Source organism: Spermophilus citellus (genome assembly GCF_964194105.1).
Source record: "Spermophilus citellus genome assembly, chromosome: 7".
Classification (NCBI taxonomy): domain Eukaryota; kingdom Metazoa; phylum Chordata; class Mammalia; order Rodentia; family Sciuridae; genus Spermophilus; species Spermophilus citellus.
Window position 1 is genome coordinate 26103186 of NC_138188.1, and position 20144 is coordinate 26123329.

Here is a 20144-nt window from a genome sequence, read left to right on the forward strand (position 1 = left end):
ACCTCACAGGAGAAAGACTAGCTGGACATTCAGGACAGGCTTTCAGAGGGGACCATTTTGAATCAGGCCAGAAGGACCAGGAGTCCTCCTACTAGGGAGACAGGGAAGGGCACTCTTGGGGGAAGAGGAGCTGAGGCAAAATCTTGGGCACAACAGGATAGTACAGATGATGAAGCTGGCTCTGCAGTAACCAGAGGCACTGCCCAGGCGAGCCACTGAGTTTTGTCTGGGAGGCCCTCCAAAGATCCTCTGACTTGTTCTGCTAGGATCACATAGCAGGCAAATTGGGCATTGCTGCTTGTCTGACTTAGACTTTCCATGGGACTCTATCAGGGCCTTCATTTCCCCATCTGCCATCTTTGTCTGAGTTCTGGCATAGTAGAGGGTCCCTGGCATGGGAAGAACAGGGACTAGGGATGGGGCTCTGTGGGGAGAACAAGGACTAGGGATGGATTCTCTAGAGTTCTGAACTCTGTGGCCCTGATCAATAGGTAATAGAGGGACAGAAACTAGTACCTACCTAGACAGATGGGAACCCTAAGGTACCTCCCTACCACAAGCTCCATTGTGAGAAAATATTGGGAGCAACAAGGGGGATGCACGGAGGAAGTGAACACAGAATTTCTTCCCAAATCTGGCGTGTGGTAGGAGCTCTCAGGCCTTGTGCCTCAAATCCAGCTCTTATCTCTTCTCTGAGGCCCCTTCTCTACCTGAAAGACCCAGGATGATGAGGTCTCGGCCACCTTGGCCACCTTGTGACCCTTAAGGTCACAGAACCTGAGCCAGCCTACGGCCCAGGACCGGTCTCCTTTCAAGCAAATAAAACTCCAGAAAGAAGCACCAGTGTTTGGGATTGCAGTGACACATGCCTGCAACCCCAGCTACTTGGGAGCCTGAGGCAGGAGGATTGCAAGTTTGAGGACAGCATTAGCAATTTGGCAAGGACCTGTCTCAAAATTGAACAAAAAAAAGAAAGAAAGAAAGAAGGGGGTGGGGGGTGGAGGGGTGGAGAGAGAGAGAGAGAGAAGAAAGGAAGAAAAGGAAAAGGTGGGGGGTACACCAGTGTTATTCAGAGAATAGGCCCTAGTCATAGCCTAGCTTAGGCCCATTTAGACCTCTGGCTGGGAAATGTGGGCTTTCTGAACTTTAGTCATCCTAGAGCCTCAGGCTGCTGCCTCAGACTCCATCTTTGGGCCCCACATGAAGTTAAGACCTCTCTTAGGTTGGGATCTGGATATTCTTGGCTATACCCTTGGTGTACTCAGTTGGAGGGGCAGCCACAGTGAGGGCAGGTGATGCTTGGGATAGTCCATTTCCAGGGAGGAAAGCTGAGGCCAAGGGTGATCTGTGGGACTATCCACAGATAATAAGATGTAGGCTGGGTGTGGAGTGACAGACCAACCTTTCTCCATACCTGGCTGCCCTGAGACTGGAGAGAGCTAACAGAAAGGAGCTGAGGTTTCCTTGTTCCAGCCACCAGCTGTCCATGTGTCTCCTCTCCCTGGGAGCAGGAGCTGGGTGCACAGAGAGCAGAGCAGGGAAAGGCAGCCCCATGGCTGAGGATTGAAGTGACCATTAGGCTGGAAGAAACGGGGACAACTTGGTTAGAAGACAGCAATGGAGGGTACTTTAAGAAAAAGAATAGGTGGGCTGGGGTTGTGGCTCAGTGGTAGAGCACTTGTCTAGTAATGTGTGAGGCACTTGATTTGATTCTCAGCACCACAAATAAATAAATAAATAAAGGTTTATTAACATTTAAAAATATATTTTTTAAAAAGGCATAGGGATGTGGGGATGCTGCAGGCCTCAGTTTCACTTCAACTGTTTTTGTCCCCCCATATTAAACCTGTGGATTAATCCCAGGGGTGTTCTGTTACTGAGTTATATTCTCAGACCTTTCGAGATAGGGTCTTTCACTAAGTTGCCAGGGTCGGTCTTGACCTTGAGATCCTCCAGTCAACCTCCCAGAGTTGCTGGGATTATAGGCATAAGCCCCTACACCTGGTTCCCTTTAGGGATTTGGAGGACAACTGCCTCCTCTGGAGATAGCAGTGCCCTTCTGGGTCTGGCTACTAGTATCTTGGGAAAGCTGGACCCACCAAGACCTGAACCAGCCAGGAGGACTACTTGAGCCCCAGAGACCCTCTTTCCTGGGAACGGTGACTGTGGCTGAGGTAGGCTGGAATGGCACACAGTAGGTGCTTAGGCAGGTTTCTTTTTTTAATATTTATTTTTTAGTTTTTTGGTGGACACAACATCTTTGTTGGTATGTGGTGCTGAGGATCAAACCCGGGCCGCACGCATGCCAGGCGAGCGTGCTACCGCTTGAGCCACATCCCCAGCCTGTTTTTTAGGCAGGTTTTGACACATGAATTTATTCCTTTGGGTGGCAGGAACTGGGTTCTCCCTAGTTAGACTGAGGATGCCGGGGCCAGGCAGGGCAGAGTGTGAGGTCTGATTTTTTTTTCTCTCTTCCCAAGTAGGCCCTGCCTCTCCCTGCCTACATCCCTCCCCCTGTGTCTTATCCCTCCATCTAGGTCGGTGCCTGTTGCTTCCAGCAGCAAACATGAGCTTTGCAGAAACTTGTCCTCAGATTAAAACTTAAACCACTATTTCAGGAGAAGGGGGCAGGGTGGCTGGCCAGGCAGGCCATGTGTCCAAGGGTATAGGGACTAGGGAGGATCCTGTCTCCCCCTCCAAAATCCAGGTCAGGTCCAATAGATGGGTTCTAAGGGAAGGCTGAAGGAATCCTGATCATGTTCAAAGATACCCAGGAACACTCCCAGTGCTGATCAGATCCTTGTCCTCTCTTCTGGATGTCTGCAACTTCCTCTCTGGCACCCCACTAGTCAGAGAGATCCTTTAAAATCTAAATCAGGCTGGGCATAGTGATTTATACCTATAGTCCCAGCAGTTTGGGAGGCTGAGGCAGGAGGATCGCAAGTGCAAAGCCAGCCTCAGCAACTTAGCAAGGCCCTAAGCAATTTACCAAGACCCTGTCTCTAAATAAAATATGTTAAAAAAAAGAGTTGAGGATGTGGCTCAATGGTTAAGCACCCCTAGGTTCAATCCCCAGTACCAAAAATCTAAAATCAGACTCTGCCATTCCCCCTCATCCTCAAGTCAGTCATAGGCTTTCCTCTTTTAGAGGTTGCACCTCAACATTCAATGGAGTCCTAGTCTAGAATTCCCAGATGAAGTCACCCAAGTCCTTACTCTTCAAGGTCTCAGCATTCCCCTCTATTAAATGGGTGCACAATGGTGTTCTAATCTAGGTGAGTCTGAGCTCAGATTCTTCCCCAGACTACACAGATAACACAGGAAGAGTCCAAAAGTTCCAGGGTGAGAGGTCAGAGACCCCCAACATAGCCAAGGCCCCCTGCTCTGCCCAATTGTGTTTGAAAATCAACCCTTAATAGGACAGGAAATCACCCAAACCCCAGGGCAAGGAGCACAGGCTTGACTTCATTGCCCTGCCAACCACAGTACATGGAACAAGGAGGTTCATCATTCTGGATGAATGCTTAGCCGGCTCCAGGGGCAGGTTCAGCTTCCCCACAGGACTAGTGTCAGCCCTGTTACCCTAACCTTCCTCTAAGGAGACCATAAGCTATAAAGGGGAGATTTTCTGGAGGGAGCATTCCTTATTAGTCAACCCCAACACTGCTGGGCCACAGAGACCTTGCTGATGTAGCCTCTCTGACTCCTGGCCTGGGAAGGCTACAGTCCTAATTGGGATGCTCTAGTTTCAGATCTCTGGTGTGAAGGCAGGGACAGTAACCTCAGATTGCAAGCCCTCCACAGGGATGACCTGGAGCCAGGCCTAGGGAGGAGGGCCAGGATGACAGGGTGCCCAAAGTCTGCACATCAACCCCTCCCCTTCCAGCAGGGCTCTCTTCATCTGGTCCCCACTTCCCTGCTGGGAGTGTAGAACTTAGAGGAGGCCACGCCACCCGCCATCACCACTGTCACGAAAGGGACATTCCCCAGTCATTTGGAACTAAGTAAGTCCAGATCTCAGCTAGCAGGCCTGGTTACAGAACCCTTCTCAGGGGCCCCCCTCCCCCAGGACTGGGGCCACACAGACACATGGAGGGAGTGTGCTCAGCAGATGTGGACCTGGGACACAGCCAGAAACTTCACAAGACCAGAGCCTGTTGGTGTTAGCTTTGTCAGGGAGCTGCCTGGTCTCTCCTAGCGCTGAAGTCCACTTCTACCTAAGGGACTATGCCTGCCCTGGGGAGCTCAAGTGAGCTTCACTGCCTTGTGTGTGTGCGTGTGTGTGTGTGTGTGTGTGTGTGTGTGTGTGTGTTCACGTGGATTGAACCTGGGGCCTTGAAGCTCTATACTATTAAGTCTACATCCTTAGCCCCTTTGCTACCTTTTAAGTAAAGCAGAGTCTATCTTAAGTCCTGGATACTACACCTTGAGAGATCCTCTTTCTTCAGCCTAGCTCTTAAAAAGAGGGGGAAAGAGCAAACAGGTACCCTTCTGAGTCCATCCAAAGCTCCAGGTAAGCGTGAGCAGAGGCCCCAAGGCAGGAGTGAAAAGCAGCTCACAGCCTGTGATCAGCGTATGGACGGGCATGGGACTGAAGCTCCTGTCCCCCAAAGCCCCATTCATTCATTCATTCAACACCTGGAGAAGCAACATAAGACAAAACACACAAAAGTCCTTTCCTCTTGGAATTGACAGTTGAGCATAAAAAAATATGTAAATTCTATAATATGTTGGGAGGAGAAAAAGAGAAGGGAGATAAAAGGAAGTTAAGAATGCTGGATGCACTGGTGGCTAGGATGGGCCTGAGAAAGGCTTGTATCGGGGTTAAGTCCTGAAGGTAGGGAGGGTAAAGCCCATGCACACATCTGTGGGAAGTGTGTCCAGATAAGGGGAATAGCCACTGCAGAGGCCCTAAGGGCTAGAATGTGCCAGGTGTGGGAGAAAAGTAGGAGGCTATAGCCAAAACAGGAGGAAGCAAGTCAGAAAGTTGGGGAGGGAGGGGCTGGGGATGTGGCTCAAGCGGTAGCGCGCTCGCCTGGCATGCGTGCGGCCCGGGTTCGATCCTCAGCACCACATACCCACAAAGATGTTGTGTCCGCTGAGAACTAAAAAATAAATATTAAAAAAATTAAAAAAAAAAAAAAAAAAGTTGGGGAGGGGATGGAGGGAATGATGTCACGCTAAGGACTGACTTTCATCAAACTAGGAGCCATAGAGAACTTTGGGCAAGAAAGAGACATGATCTGCCTTTCATTTTACCAGGGTCCCTCTGAATTCTGGCTAAGTAGGTTATAGGCGCTGAGAGAGCAGGGAGAAAGCTCCCATAACTGTCATGTGAGAGATGAGGTTGGCTATGGAGGTGGAGGCCTCTTAGGCAGTGGCTGCAGAGCATGTGGTCAGGAGGTAAAAAGTGGTCACCTGACACTTTGTATATGGTGAAGGTGAAGTTTGAAGGATTTGCCAGTGGTTTGGATGTGAATGTGAGAGTCCAGGCTAACTCTGGGGCTTTTGGCCTGGGCTGCTCAAAGGGCAGAGCTGCCCCACTGAGCCAGGGTGGCATGAGCTCCCAGTTTGGGTGCTTTTTCACCTGGGCAGGTTGTCCTCAGCCAGGTTCATTGGCCAGTGGCTGGGACTGGTCACTACTGATCCAGGGCCCTGATTCCCAGAAATAAGACCTCTACAATGCAGCCAGAGGAAACCTGAGTCTGTCTTTCTTTCTTTCTTTCTTTCCTTCCTTCCTTCCTTCCTTCCTTCCTTCCTTCCTTCCTAGGGATTGAACCCAAAGGCTTTTACCATTGGGCTACAACACCAGCCCTTTTTAAAATTATTTATTTATTTAGTTATAGATAGAGACACAATATCTTTTTTTTTTAATTATTTTATTGTTGGTTGTTCAAAACATTACATAGTTCTTAATATACCATATTTCACAGATTGATTCAAGTGGGTTATGAACTCCCATTTTTACCCCGTATACAGATTGCTGTGTCACATCAGTTACATTTCCATTGATTTACAAATTGCCTTTCTAGTGACTGATGTAGAGACACAATATCTTTATTTTTTTTATTTTTTTTAAAGAGAGTGAGAGAGAAAGAGAGAGAGAGAGAGAGAGAGAGAGAATTTTTTAATATTTATTTTTTAGTTTTCGGCGGACACAACATCTTTGTATGTGGTGCTGAGGATCGAACCCGGGCCGCACGCATGCCAGGCGAGCGTGCTACGGCTTGAGCCACATCCCCAGCCCCACAATATCTTTATTTTAACTTATTTATTATTATGTGGTGCTGAGCATCAAACTCAGGGCCTCATACGTATGAGGCAAGTGCTCCACTACTGAGTTACAACCCCAGCCCCCCAGCCCTTTTAAAAATATTTTATTTAGAGACAGGATCTCGTTCAGTTGCTTAGAGCCTTGATAAATCACTGAGTCTGGCTTTGAACTCACCATCTTCCTGCCTCAGTGTCCTGAGCCCCTGGGATTATAGGTGTGTGCCACCATACCCGGCGGAAACCCAAGTTTCTACCCCAACTCTTATTGGGGAGGCCTCTCCAGAACCAGTAGGGACTGAGCTTTTAGCCTGGACTTGGGCTCCCCAGTGGGGGCTGGGCAGGCCTGAGGGGGTAAGGGAAGGCTGTCTGGCCTCTGTCTAAACAGGATGTGTTCAGGCTGGCCAATGGTCATGGGTCACTTCGAAGCCAGTAAAGCGTAGGCCCACTCGACCCTACCTTACATGGTCCAATTCATATACACACACCACATGAAATGAGGGAGTATGTGAGAACAAGCAAAGACCCCAGTGCCCTTATTCCTCTCTGTTATTCATGCTAAATTCACATGAGCAGCAGTTGCTAGTAGATTCCTAAAGGGCCCCAGGGGAGTACAGAAGGGTTTGGGTGCCCTGGGTAGGATCTTTTAGCACCTGGATTGAGGTGAAGGATCCGCAGGGGCCTAATCCTGACACAGCCACTAAGGCTGACTTCCTGGGAGATGATGTCTCTGTCTAGAGGCCTGAAGGATCTAGCAGGAAACAAGAAGGACATTCCAGGCCCAGGGGAACAGCATGTACAAAGACTCAAAGATGAGAGACAGTATAGAGCTCCTGGAAGAGGTTTGGGATCCCGAGGGGCCCAATAGGGGAAGAGGAAGATGTGATGCGGCAACCTTAAAAAAGGAGGCCTGTGCAGAAAGAGGCAATGTTTATGGGTGAAGGAGGTGGCCAAGGGCCCAATCCTAGAGGAAATGCAGGGTTTAGTGGTGCTGGAGTCTGGGAAGAACATTCCTGGTAGAGGGAACAACAGCAGAAAAGACTTGGTGGCAGCTATGGGGAACAGCCAGGGAGGTGGGTCTTTCCAGCTTTTGATCGGCTTAGAGCCAGCCCCTGGGGCAGGTTGGGCAGGAGAAAGCTGAACCAAACCTCATCCTGGCCCTGAGCCATGGTGACTCCTCACTGCTCCCCCTTCCTGGTGCTGCCCAACCAGCTGGCCCACACCCCCTCCAGGCCCCTTCCCAACACTCCCCCTCTCCAGGATCCGGTTCCTGGGCCAAAGAGCAGGCGGCGCCTGGGGCAGGGGAGATGAGAAAACCAGAAAGTGGGGAAACCTGAGCCAGCAACGCTAGGCGGGCCAGGGCCTGCTCAGCCTGCTAGGCCCGGGAAACAGGTTCCCCCGAGACTGGGGCAGAGGAGGGAGTGCCGGTGTGGCTGCCACCTTCATCCTCGGGGTATGGGGGGAATCTCTGAGGTCCAGGCTTTCTGAGGCCAGCCTTCATATGCCAGGCCAGAAAGGCAGGATCTCTCTCAGGAAGTGCATCAAGGGGCTCCCCTTTTCTGCTTCAGGCAGGCCAGGAGCAGACAGGGGATGCACGCAGCAGGAGGCCAAGAGGTGGCAGTTCAGTCCCCATAGCACAGCCTGGAAGAGTCAGAAGGAAAAGAAGCAGGCATGAACACTATTGGGTGCTGCCAGGAACAGTTGGGCCAGGTGGAAGGGCTGGGGTGTTAGGGGAGGAGCCTGTCAAGACTCTCCTGCCTGCTGACAGCATCATCACCCAGGGTGGGGGCTGGGCCAATTTCTCCCAACTGTAAATCCCACTGTTGGCCCAGAAACCCCTCAGAAGCCTGTTTCTCTGTCTCTACCCTTCCCCAGCCCATGTGACCAGACTGGTACCATGGTGGGCCATGGAGTTGGGGGCAGTGTAGGGTTGAAGAAGATGCTTGGCACACTGGGGAGGAGGCCTGACTATTTCCCTTCGGGTTGCCCTATTCCCCTTCCAGGTCACCTAAGTGGAACTTCATACTATGGGGCATCCTGGGTGTTTCTCAGGCAGAGCTAAAATAGCTGAGTAGTCTTTTGAGGGGAGGACAGTAGGCATATGGGTGTCAGGGAGACCATAGGGTAAGGCCAGTCAGTCCATAGCAGCTTGGTAGCAGAGTGAGGAATTGACTCTCTGGCTTCTTGGCTCATATTCCCTCTCAGATCAAGATGGAGTGCTGCCGGGCCTTGCTCTCTTATTTGTTCAATAAAGATTTACTGAACTCCCTTAACTCCACATGGGGCTCTAGGACTCAGAACCAATTCTAAGCACCTGTGTCTGGGATGGCAGGCCTCAGCTCCACATGGGTTCCCTAGCTGGTCCTTCTGTCCTGGAAGTTTTTTCTTTTTCTTTTTGGTTCTGGAGATTGAATCTAGGAATGTTTTTGCCATCAAGTCACATTTCTGGTCCTTTTTTATTTTTTGAGACAGGGTCTCACTAAATTGCTTAGGGTCTCTCTGAGTTTCTCAGAAACTTATCTCAGCCTCCCCAGTTATTGGGATTACAGGTGCCCCACCAGACTCTGTCCTGGGTTCTCAAAGCTCCTTAAATGCTGCCCTCTTCAGTCACCATAAGACTGATGGTCATATGCCCCACTTCTACCAGTCTCTACTTCTTCCTCTCTGCAATGGGGATAATTGCTTCTTGGTGTGATTGGGAATTATGATTTCCAGGGCTGGTTTCAATGGGATCTTTTTTTTTATTTTTTAAAGAGAGAGAGAGAGAGAATTTTTTAATATTTATTTTTTAGTTCTCGGCAGACACAACATCTTTGTTTGTATGTGGTGCTGAGGATCGAACCTGGGCTGCACGCATGCCAGGTGAGCACGCTACCGCTTGAGCCACATCCCCAGCCCTCAATGGGATCTTTAGATCCCTGAAGTTGAAGGCAAAATTGTAGAAAGCTATACAATATTACTCCAAATAATATCATATAACAACATATTACAATGATACAAAATGCTTAGCCTACCCCTGACACAGAGCAAGGACTCAGTGAGGATTCACTGCTGCAATAATACTATTTTTTTTGGATTGATTATTCAGTCCCCAAATTATCTATGAGAGAAATTGGCCTTCCATCCTGTAATGAGGCTCAAATCTAACTCTCTTTCCTTCCCCTTGCCTCTGTCCCTCCCCTTCCAGGTCACCTAAGTGGAACTTCATGAACAAATCAGTTGAGTCTCTTTCCTTCTGGACCCTGCAACCTGTAGGTGTTGTCAGGTCCTCACAGTTCTGCCTTAGTGTTCATGATGATGCTGATAATTCCAGGGTGGTGACAGCAGTGGATGGGCTATGAGGACACCATGGAGGCTGAGAAAGGATGGAAGAGAGGGTGCTTGAAGCCATAGTGAAGGTGACCTCGCTGCTGTGGTGGTGGTAAAGTGGTAATAACCTCAGTGGTGGTTATGGTACAGAGGAGTGAGGATAAAGAAGGATGACTGTCACAGGGTTTTATTGTCATTCCCCACCCCTCCACTGGTGCTGGGATTGAACCCAGGCCCTTGAGCATGCTAAATATGCCCTCTACCACTTGAGCATCACAGCAATTTGAATGAAGCATGACAGAGAGAGGAGGTGCAGACACAATCACCACAGGTACCATAACCCCAGTTGGTGTTTCCTCACCTCAAATGCCCAGCCTCTGCTCAAAGCATGTGGGTAGCACTCTGCTCCTGAGTCCTCAGCAGGATCCTATGATCTGTCCCACACTACACTATAGTCACTCAGTCAATGGGTCAGAGGGACAGAGGTTTTGCTCCTAGGAGTCTTAGCCTGGAACAGAAGTAAGGAAGGATAAGAGAAAGAAAGGGAGAAAGAGTAGGAAGAAAGAACAAGAGAAAAAGGAGGAGGGAGAAGAAAAGGCCAGATTGAGGCAGGGGAAGGAGGGGAAAGAGAAGGAGAGATTATGGGAGGAAGAGGAGGGAAATGAAGGAGACAAAGCTGAAGGGAGAGGAGGAGAAAGAGGAAGAGGGAGAGGAAGGAGAAGAGGAGAGGGAAAAAGAGTTGGAGAAGGAAAGAGTAGAAGACAGAGAAGAAGCAGAGGACAAAGAGGGCCAGAATCTCTGGGGACCTTGGCAAAGTGCATAGGGCAGGGAGAAGTAGTCTTGGCTGATGAGGACATGACCTTGGAGGTTCGGTTGAGCAGAGGGTCCCTTCCTGAGGTCAAAGTGAGCCCCTGTTCAGTTGCTGAGCCCTTGGGTTATCACAAGGCCATTTGAAAGCAAGTGGCCCTTTTAGGAGAGGCCTCAGTTCATTTGATTTCTCTGGGATATGGAATTATAAAGGATAGTCTTTGAGAGCCGCAAGCTTGAAATAGAGCTGGTTATTGAGGTGATCACGGAATGGGGGGAGCATCTGGTGGCCGGACAGAACTGGTGGCTGGACTGCTCCGACCTGGCCCTAAGCTAGAGGTGGTGGCCCGCGGGAAGGTCCAGCAGTGTCAGGAGTCTCAGGGGCTGCACCGCCACCTGCTGAGCAGCCAGGGCAGTCCCAGGTCCTGCGCTGCTGGGTTCAAGCTAGGTGCCTCGGGCGCGGTTGGCGGCGAGTGGGAAGGAGGGACGCTGAAGGGGGTGCGCAGGTGAGCGCAGGCTGGTTGCTTCCCGGCGGCGCCAGCCCTTCTCGCCAGGGAGTTGAGTGCCCGGGTAAACACCAGTCGCGATGTGCACGGTGTATCCACGGAGAGACAAAGCCAGGGCGGGGCGGGGGCGCCGCCCGCGAAGCGGGGGCGGGGATGCTGGGTTCAGATTAGCCTCCCCTGGCATGGGTTGCCCACCGCCTGGGAACGCTGAGCCCAGCCCGCGGACAGGTGGAGCGGGGGCGGGGCGGCGGCCGGGCGGGTCCCGCCCCGGGGGTGGGGCCGGCCGGGCGGGGCGGGGCGGGGCCGTGCTATGCAAATGTCGCCCACGGGCGGCCAATTGCTGGCGCTCCCCGCGCGGCTCCGAGCGCCCTGTCCCGCCAGCGGCCGCGAGACCAGAGCAGAAAGCGAACGAACCGCGGCGGTCCAAGGAGCCCCAAGCGCAGCGTAGGGCCAGGGCGCGCCTCGAGGAACCGTGCAGCCCAGCGCGGCCGCCCGACCCCCGTCCAGCAGCCAGGCGAGCGCAGCGACACCGGGCCGAGCCAAGCGCAGCGCCCCGAAGCCGAGCGCGCGCCACCGCCCGCGCCCCGCGCTGGGGAATGCGCCCTCGGCGCGCCGGCCAGGGGGCGCCCGCAGCCCGCCCCGGGGGAGGCGGCCCCGAGCGCCCCTGATCCTTCCCATGGCCCGGGCTGGGGCCCGGGGCCTCGGCTGCTGACGTGCCCCAAGCCCGCGGAACCAGTTAAAGCCGCGGCCCCGGTGTGGATCTGTGCTCAAGCGCAGCGGCAAGAGGGCGCGGGCAGGGCCATGGCCCCGGGGGGCCGCTAGAGCGGGCCGGCCCAACAAGAGCCGCTCCGCCACCACTGCGGTCGACACCGCCCGGGCGCCCAGGCCCCGCCGCCTCAGAAAAGGTGAGTGCAGCGGTAACCGGAGGGAGTGGGCAGGCGGCCGGGCCACCTCGCGACCCCTCTGGGATCCGCGGCACTGCAACTCTGCAGAAGTGTCCAGTGAGCTAGACTCGGCAAGCCGAGGCACTGCCCGAAGACGCAAGAGGCTACAGGACTAGGGTGGGCTTCGTACCTGTCCCGGCGGCCCGGACCACTTAGCTCTGGGGCTGTATAATGATGCATGGATGTTTGGGTGATGTGGCCTGTGGGGTCACCAGTGTGCAAAGCAACTTTTTCCCCCACCCGCAGGGATCCGAATAGGTGGATACCTTCACCCTCACGCTCCTGGAGCTGGAGTTCCGATTCCCCTTCTCCTGTTTTCAGTTTTCTTTCCCATTAACGCCCGAGGCAGCACTCTTCTGCATTAGGTACGCCTGCCCTGCCTCAGTGTCCCTATCTGAAGACCGGGTCAGTCAGAAGGAAAGCGCTATACTGGCAGCACCCACGGGGGTAGGGGTTTGCCCTGATCAGTAGGGCAGGAACACAGCCAACTCAGAGGTTTTTCTCCTAGCATTTTGCCATCCCCTTGACCCTCAGCTGCATCTTGGGTTTGCTTTTACAGCAGGGAGTCCTGCTTGGGTTTATGGGTCCCCTGCATGTGGAAGTGGAAATGATCCTGCAGTCAAGCCCCTGTTTGAACCCAGGGCCCCACTACTTAAGTGTAACAGGGTCAATAGGGGCTTGATGGGCTTGCCTGGAGCAAGTAGGACAGGAGGATGTCAGGGTGGCCCAGGAATTAGGTAGTGCTGGCAAGAGGAGTCCTTTGGAACTAGAACTGGGGACCTTGATGGATAAATAACTCCTAATTTTTGAGATAGCTGCATTTTGCCACCAGCCGATTAGTGACTGGAGAGAGGACAAATGGAAGGCACCAGTGTGTTCACCCTGGAGCTGAGCCAGGTTGGAGACCCCTTGCCCTTCTAAATTCACCCAGTTTGTCTCCCAGAAGCCACTATCCTAGTTGCAGAGATGGGAAAACTGCCCAGGGATCAGGAGACTCATCCCAGCCCAGCGTGTTAGATGGAGCTGGGGCCTCTTCCCAGGCTACTCAGGGGGGTGTGCCTGGACCCCATGGGGTATAGTGTCTGGGCAAGACAAGGGCATAGGCATACCTACCCCAACTGCTCCCCCTCAGTTCTGAAGAAGCCAAGCCCGGAAGTGCAGAGGTGGGGGCCAGAGAGAAGGCCAGCAGCCCTAGCTTCAGTCCTTGCTGCTCTGCATACCTTGGGGTGGGGGGAGGATGGAGCCAGGCCCAGGTGACCTTGACTGGAAAACCCTGGCCACAAAAGCGGGGTTTCAGTCCCAGCTATGCTGGGGCTGCTTTGCTTCCTGGTCCATGAGGTGTTGGGGGAGGGGGAGCCAGCCGCCAGGAAGGAGCTGGGGGGGTGGGTGGGTGGTTTATATCTGAGGGGTTGAGTAGCTGGTGGGGTGCTCTTAATAATTTCCTCCCCATGTTCCCCCACAGCCCCTGTTTCTGTCTTATTTCCATCTAGGCAGTTCTCAGTTCAGAAGAGCCAACCTCCCTTTCCTGAGGCAGGCTGTCCACCCCCCACCCCTCACTGAGCTTGGGAGGTCTGGATCAGGCTGGACAATTCGACCACCTGGCCCCCTGTCCAGCCCCCAGGTGCCTCCGGACCTCTTCCTCTAGCCGCCCCTTCCCTGCACCCCTTGCCAGCCCCAGCTCCTCGTTTCTTTGTTCAGGCGTCTCTCCTCCGTCCCTCCCTCTCTCCTCCCTCTCTCCTCCTCCCTCTCTCCTCCTCCCTCCCTTACTCCCTCCCGCCAGTTTTCCTCCTCTCCCTCTCAGCCCTCCTCCTCCTGGTGGGCTCCCAGGTGGCGGTGGCTGTTCCTTCTCTGTCCACCCATTTGAATCTGTTCCGATTTGGGGGCTTTTAGGGGGCTGGGGCCAAGTAGAAGGCATCTAGGGGCTGACAGAGGGGAAGGGACTGTGGAAACCTCCTCCCCCTTTCCCTTTCAGTCCTTTCCCTCTTCTTCCTTCCTTCTCCTTCTTTCTGCCATCATTAGGCTAAAGAGGGAGCCTGGACTTAGGCCTGAGACCCCAGCAGAATTCACATCCCCCATTCACCTCTCTCAAGGGCCAGAGCATTGTAGGAGGTCCCTGTAGGGGCACTGTGGGAAGTCCCCCACCTTCCTGGACACCTTGGGTGAATCTAACTTCTGTCCTTGGTGACCCTGACCTTTGTCACCATGAAAATGGATGCAAGAAGAATGAGGTCACGGGGAAGGGGTAGATGGGAGGCAGATTGACAGGAGCCCCCTGCTACATAGAATCAAAGCTCTCAAAGGGACTGAGAATGCATCCTCCCAAGCCGGGACAGTATCTCCCAGCTTTCCTGAGCCCCACCCCACTAGCAGGTCAAGTTCTTGAGCAAAGTCATGCCTGTGAGGACCTGCATAGGCATGCAGGTATGGAAGTGTGTACATCCAAGACTGTTAGTGGGGGGCCTCCCAGGTGGGTGAGGGAGGTTGCACAGCCCTTCCTCCCACCTGTCCCCCTTATCAGAGCCTGCTTCTCCGTCAGCACTAGCTTTGTGCCCCAGCAGACTGGGGGGGAGGGGCTGGTTCTGATTCTCCCCACCCCCAACTGGCCTCCTCAAGAGGGAGCATCTGGGATGGAGGATATCTCAAGGAACATGAGAGGTGTGCCAGGCATTCTGGAGCCATGTTCCCACAGAGAGCACCACATGAGGAATAAGCCAGGAGGCCTGAAGCTGTACTTCCTGTTTGAGGAACCATGAGTGGTTTGCCTTGGCAGGAGAGGAAAGAGCTCAGGGGATGTGGGTCTTGGGAGGGCATGAGGGTCTGTCCAGTGAGGCCTAAGAGTCCGATGTGATGCCTGGTTCTTGCCTCAGCATTAGTTAGCAATGTCAAGGGAGTAATAGGCCACAGTGCCCCCCACCCCCAAAAGAGTCTTAGAAATGGGCCTGGGTCTTACCTCCCTGGGAACAGACAGGGCAGACTAAGGAATGGGCCTTACATTATCATTCTTGATGACCCCCCCAACCCATGCTTCCGTGTGTGTGTGTGTGTGTGTGTGTGTGTGTGTGTGTTGGGGGTGGTAGGAGTTGGCGCTGGTTTATGCCGGGAGGGAGCAATATGTTCTGACAACTGGTGCTGGGCTGCGTTTACCCAACAGCCAGCCTGCCTGGGGAGACAATATTTGAAAAACATAGTATTGAAACTTGGATCTGCTAAGGATGTGGGGGGTCTGAAGGAGGTAATTCAGCCATCTCATACCCTGCCCCAGGCCCACTGGCCATCCTAGCTCCCCTTCTTCACCCTCTAGGGTCAAAACTGGAACTTTTCCTGGCAGGAAGTCCTTCTGCCTATCTGACCTGGGTTCTTCCTGCTTTGATTTTAGTAAAGTTGAGCCCTGCTATTCTGAACATCTCTCTTTTTTTTTTTTTTTTTAGAGAGAGAGAGAGAGAGAGAGAGAAAGAATTTTTAATATTTATTTTTTTTTTAGTTCTAGGCGGACACAACATCTTTGTTGGTATGTGGTGCTGAGGATCGAACCCGGGCCGCACGCATGCCAGGCGAGCGCGCTACTGCTTGAGCCACATCCCCAGCCCCTGAACATCTCTTTTTTCTTGCTGATGCTGTCCCTTCTGCTTTAGGCTGTCTCTGTGTGTCTTGCTCATCCTCCCAGTTCTCTCCTGTACTTCTCCACACACCAATAATCAGGTCCAGATTTCCCTGCATCCACTGGGAGGGAAACTTTGGCTAGAGCAGTCAGGGATGAAACCCATCTCTTCCTCCATTGCTGAAGGTGGGAGAGAGAAAAGGAGTCCACTTCGCTGGCAGTGGGTGCAGGGGAGAGAGCCTACTGGGGATTGGAGAGGGCTCCAAGGTCACCTGCTCATGCTAGACCCTTTGAATGTAATTCAGGATTCTATGAGGGGTAGAATTTAAGTCTCCAGCTGCTCCTCATTAGCTCTGGTGATCCCAAGCCACCCACCATGGCCTGGTCTTGTTTGTCTGTGACACTTTCCCAGACAAAGGCAGAAGAGCATATATCAGGTCTGCACACTGGAACATTCATGGCCCCAAGTGGGGTGTGTAAACATGAAGACCCCCCCACACCATTACTCTTTTTGTTCAGGTAGGGAAACTGAGGTACCTTGGGCAGAAATTGAATAAGGGAAATGTTGGTAAGGAGGGAATCCCTCATGTGCTTCATACATTCCAATCTTGTTCCTCTCCTAGGTGTCCAGAGACCAAGCCTGCTTCCTGGGCCCTAGGCCCCTCCCACAATGCTTGTCACTGGTCTCCTCCTCTGGGCTTCCCTACTGACTGGGGTCTGGTCAGCCACCCCTACCCAAGACCACCTCCAGGCCACTCCCCGCGTCCGGCTCTCATACAAAGGTAAGGGGCTGCCTTGATCTTCCCTAGAAATCTTTCTTTCTTCAGAGCACTTGGCTCCACTGCACATGAAAGAGAAGAAGGGTCGGGGCAAAAAAGGGACAGATTGTACAGCCACATGGGTTTTCCTGGGCATGGTGGGAAGGGCAACACAGGAGATGGAGTCTTGCTGGAAAAGGCTGGAGACTAGACCACTTAAATATTTTGACAAAGGGTCCAGAGTCTGGGCATCTATGTTCCTGGGCTATGTGGCTCACGGTGTTCAGGGAATCTGTCTCTGATTCCCTGAAGGTGACAGCTGAGGAAATGGGTATGTTATTCCTTCTAAACCTGCAACTGCTTTGTAGTGTCTGCTGGTGTCCTGGGCAGCCCCTGGGTGGAGACATTGAGGTAGACACTGGAGCCTCACCAAGCTGGAGGAGCAGCACGTCCCCTGTTGGAGCATGGGTTCCAAGGAGCCTTCCTATGATCTCCAAGGGGGAGGGGTTCCCAGGAATCTGGGAGTCAGTAACTGTGGCCTGTTATAGGTTCAGGGAAAACTCATGCTATTATGAGAGACCTCGCTCCCTGGATCCCTAGTGAGACTTTGATTGGAAAATCACTGGAAGGGTTTTTATTTGTTTGTTTGTCTTTTATTTTATTTGCTTGTTTATTTTGTAATGAGGCCACACTGTGTTTCCCAGGCTGATTGCAAACCCCTGGGCTCCAGCCATCCTTCGTCCTCTTGGGTAGCTTTGACCACAGGTGCATGCCACCATCCCCAGTGCCATTGGAAGGTTTTAATGAGGTGCTGGGGTCTGCAGCTAGTTCCCAGCTCCATCACCTTTGCGCCTAACCCACTTGGGCAGGTGAATACATGGTGCACACACCCAAGAGGACATATAGCTCACCTGGCTAGCAACTTCCTCAATGGAGGATGTGGCCTCCAGAGTCCAACCTGAGCTTGGGGAGAGGGGCAGTGGCCATGCCGGGGTCTGGGGAATCTGGGGTCATTGCTGAGTTCTCAGCCTCAGCTGTTCTCTGGCCAGAGGTAACTTTGCCCAGCCTCCTCTGCCCTGGGTGGGGCCAACTCAGCCTTGGCTGGCCAGATTTCCGGGCAGCCATATTGAAAGGCTGGGCTGACCTTTCCTTCCTCAGGCTTGGCTGAGACCCAGCCCCCATCTTACCAAATGCCCTCCCTCTCTCATAGGGCCCCTCCCTGGCCTCATGCCACCCAGGCAACTAGATGGAAAGAGTGGGGAGTGAGCTGCCTATCATCAGCTTTCCTAGCCCCTCACTTCTGGAATTTCTGAGGATGGGCCTGGAGGGAGTCCTCAGTATGGCCTGGGAAATGAGCAGAGAAGAGTTAATCCATTCGGGTTAGAAAAGCACCCCCCCTTTCCCAGGCTTGGGTAGGTGAGATATTTATTCTGCTGATACCTCCACCCTTCCCTGGTGGAATTCTTCAGAACAGATTAATAAATCTTGAAGGGGTCAGGTCCACTCCTCAATCCTTCCCTGCCCAGGGTGTCTGCAGGGCCAGTGGAGTGTCTCCTTCCCTCACAGAGGAAGGGAGAGGTGGCTTGGGTTCCATACCCTAGGGATCCTGTGTCCACTCTGGGTATTATTCTTGTTATTATCCACACAAGGAAACAGGGAGGACAAGACATTCCTTTTAACCTTCTTGGACCTCCAAGGGTAAAGGGGCAACGGCTTTTGTTCCTGTTTTCCAGAGAGAGAAACTGAGTCTCAAGCAAGGGCAGAGCCAAGGTCAGTCAAGCAAGAGGCAGAAGTGAGGCCAGAAATAGAACCCTGGTGTCCTGGCCTGGCCAGCGCCCACATCTTGTTGGGTCGATTCCCTCTCAATTAGTTCTGAAGCCGACACCCACAGTGACTAAAAGCCATGCTTGCTGGCAACCAGCCTAGGGTGCCCCATGCTGTGGAGGACTGGGGTGGGGCTGGAGGTTGTCTGGGGCCACCCCCTCCTCAGGCAGGTTTACCAGCAGAGAATGACCATCTCTGTCCCCACCTGCCCTGCATTCTAGTATTGTGCTTAATTGCTTCAATTTAGCAGATTCTTGGGCACCTATTGTGCACCTGGCCCTGGCTGAATGCTGGTGACTGCTGTGGATGAGACGAGGTGCTGTCAGGTAGACAGCTGAAAAGACAATGGATATTCAGTTGATCAGTGCCCTGGGGAGCTAGTGTGCACTGTGCCTTTGAGTCCTCCATGCTGAATGATCTCAGCTGATTATATATATACAAGTGTCCCTCAGTGAGGAGAAGGTCCTCACCAAATGCTTGTGGAGAAAGAATAAAGACCAAGGCCTAGAGAAACTGGGCTCCCACAGCTAGGCTACATGCTGGAAAATGGGGAAGGGAGTTTTTCCTTCCAGGGTACACAGGAGGGCATAGAAAGGGTTGTTCTCAGAAGCACCACTGGCCACTTGGGCTCCCTGACTCTCCTTCTGTGCTTGGATAGATATAGCAACTGGCAGGCAGGAGTACCAGTTCTAGCCTGGGTAGGGCTAGACCCTCCAAAGCAGAAGTGCTGGCATAAGGGGTCACACTGTTCAGGCCAGATAAAGGAACAAAGGCAGGAACTGGTACCAGACTTGGGCTTGCTGCCCTGCCCGCCCAGGCACCCCAGCCAGATTTAGAACTAGAAGGTTGTGAGGTCAAAGGGGCCCAGAGTTCATTCAGCTTGGTAACTCCTATGGCCCATCTCCTTAGCTTCCATCAGCAGCACAGACAAGGTCAGGTCCAAGTGAGGGGTAAAATGGGACAGTTTTCCAGGAGTTGGCAAAATGCTCTTTGATTCTGGGTTCTGGAGAATTCATGGATGCCTGGGACTGGGGCCCTCTTCCCCTCCCCACTTTCCCAAGGTCTGGAGTCCCTTTCACCCACAGTCACAGACTGTCTCCATGAAAAAGCTCTTCCTTTCCCTACCCTGAGATGACTCTAGGCCCTGGGGTACCACCTCCATCCCCTGCCACAGTAGGGAGGTGCAAGGCCCGCCCTGTCCTTTGTTTAGCTTGGGAGTGTTTACTTTTTCCCAGGAAGCTGCCCTTCAATGCACTGCTGCTGCCTGGACTAGCTTTGGCCAGGACTTGGGGTCAAAAGATGTTTGGTCGGAGAGAGGGATCTTGTGATGGCAGGCAGTTGGACTACGAGGAAAACTGAGGCAGGAAAAGGGAGAGGGAACAAAGGGTCACCTTGTGAGGGGAGGTCAGGAAAGATGAAAATAATGGAAATAAGGGTGGGTAGGTGCTTATTGTGATAAACAGGCTGTAGTCTCTCCCAGGCCTGAGCAGAGGCTGCCCAGTTAGTTAACTTTGAGAAGGAGGCTCAGAGGGGCTTCCCAGGTCACCCAAGTGGAAGATTGAAATTGTGCCTGGCTCTGCTTGATGCCTAAACCTGTTCCAGGACTGAGAGTAGAGGGTGGGGTCCTGGTGATGCTGTGGCCCCACCTGCAGCCATGAGTTACAGCTTGGGTTCTAGGATCCTGCAGAGCCAGCTTCAGTGGTCATAGTATTGTTTCCCGAGGAAAGGGCTGGTGTGGCACTGGCAGGCTCCTCTTGTCTTCTGTCTACTAAAGGAGCAGAATCGGAGTTTGCTTATTTTCAGGCTGTAATTCTACTGAACAGTGTCTGCCAAGAAGCCCTCTTAAGTCAGACATGAGACAACCAGGACCCCAAAGAAAAGGGGCTTTGGTGTCCAGAGTCTCTGTGCATCTGGGCCCTCTCTGACCCGAGGTGTAGCTGACTCCTTAGTGAGTAAGGATAAATGGGTGGGGCTGGTCGCTGCTCTCCCACCTGCTTTGGCTTAGATTCTGGGTGGAGAATGGCTCAGAAGAGTAGTCCCAGTCATATCATTTGCATGTGTATCCAAGGACCAAGGTTGCCAGATCTTGTTCGGAAATGACAAGGTTGGAAGTCAGGAGAGGTCACAA

At 52.9% G+C, this 20144-nt stretch overlaps 1 protein-coding gene across 2 annotated transcripts in view; it reads left to right on the plus strand.

The window, feature by feature from the left end:
* The first annotated feature begins 11221 nt into the window (after positions 1-11221).
* The window catches only part of SEMA3F (semaphorin 3F), a 29391-nt gene continuing 20468 nt past the window's right edge, over positions 11222-20144 (plus strand). Inside the window, exons 1-2 of one of the 2 annotated variants that reach the window (XM_081300754.1) lie at positions 11222-11797; positions 16058-16216. In XM_081300754.1, coding sequence (XP_081156880.1) covers positions 16105-16216 — 112 coding nt within the window. In that variant the 5' untranslated portion in view covers positions 11222-11797; positions 16058-16104. The remainder of the gene's footprint in view (positions 11798-16057; positions 16217-20144) is intronic. The other variant, XM_081300755.1, reaches the window with a different exon arrangement.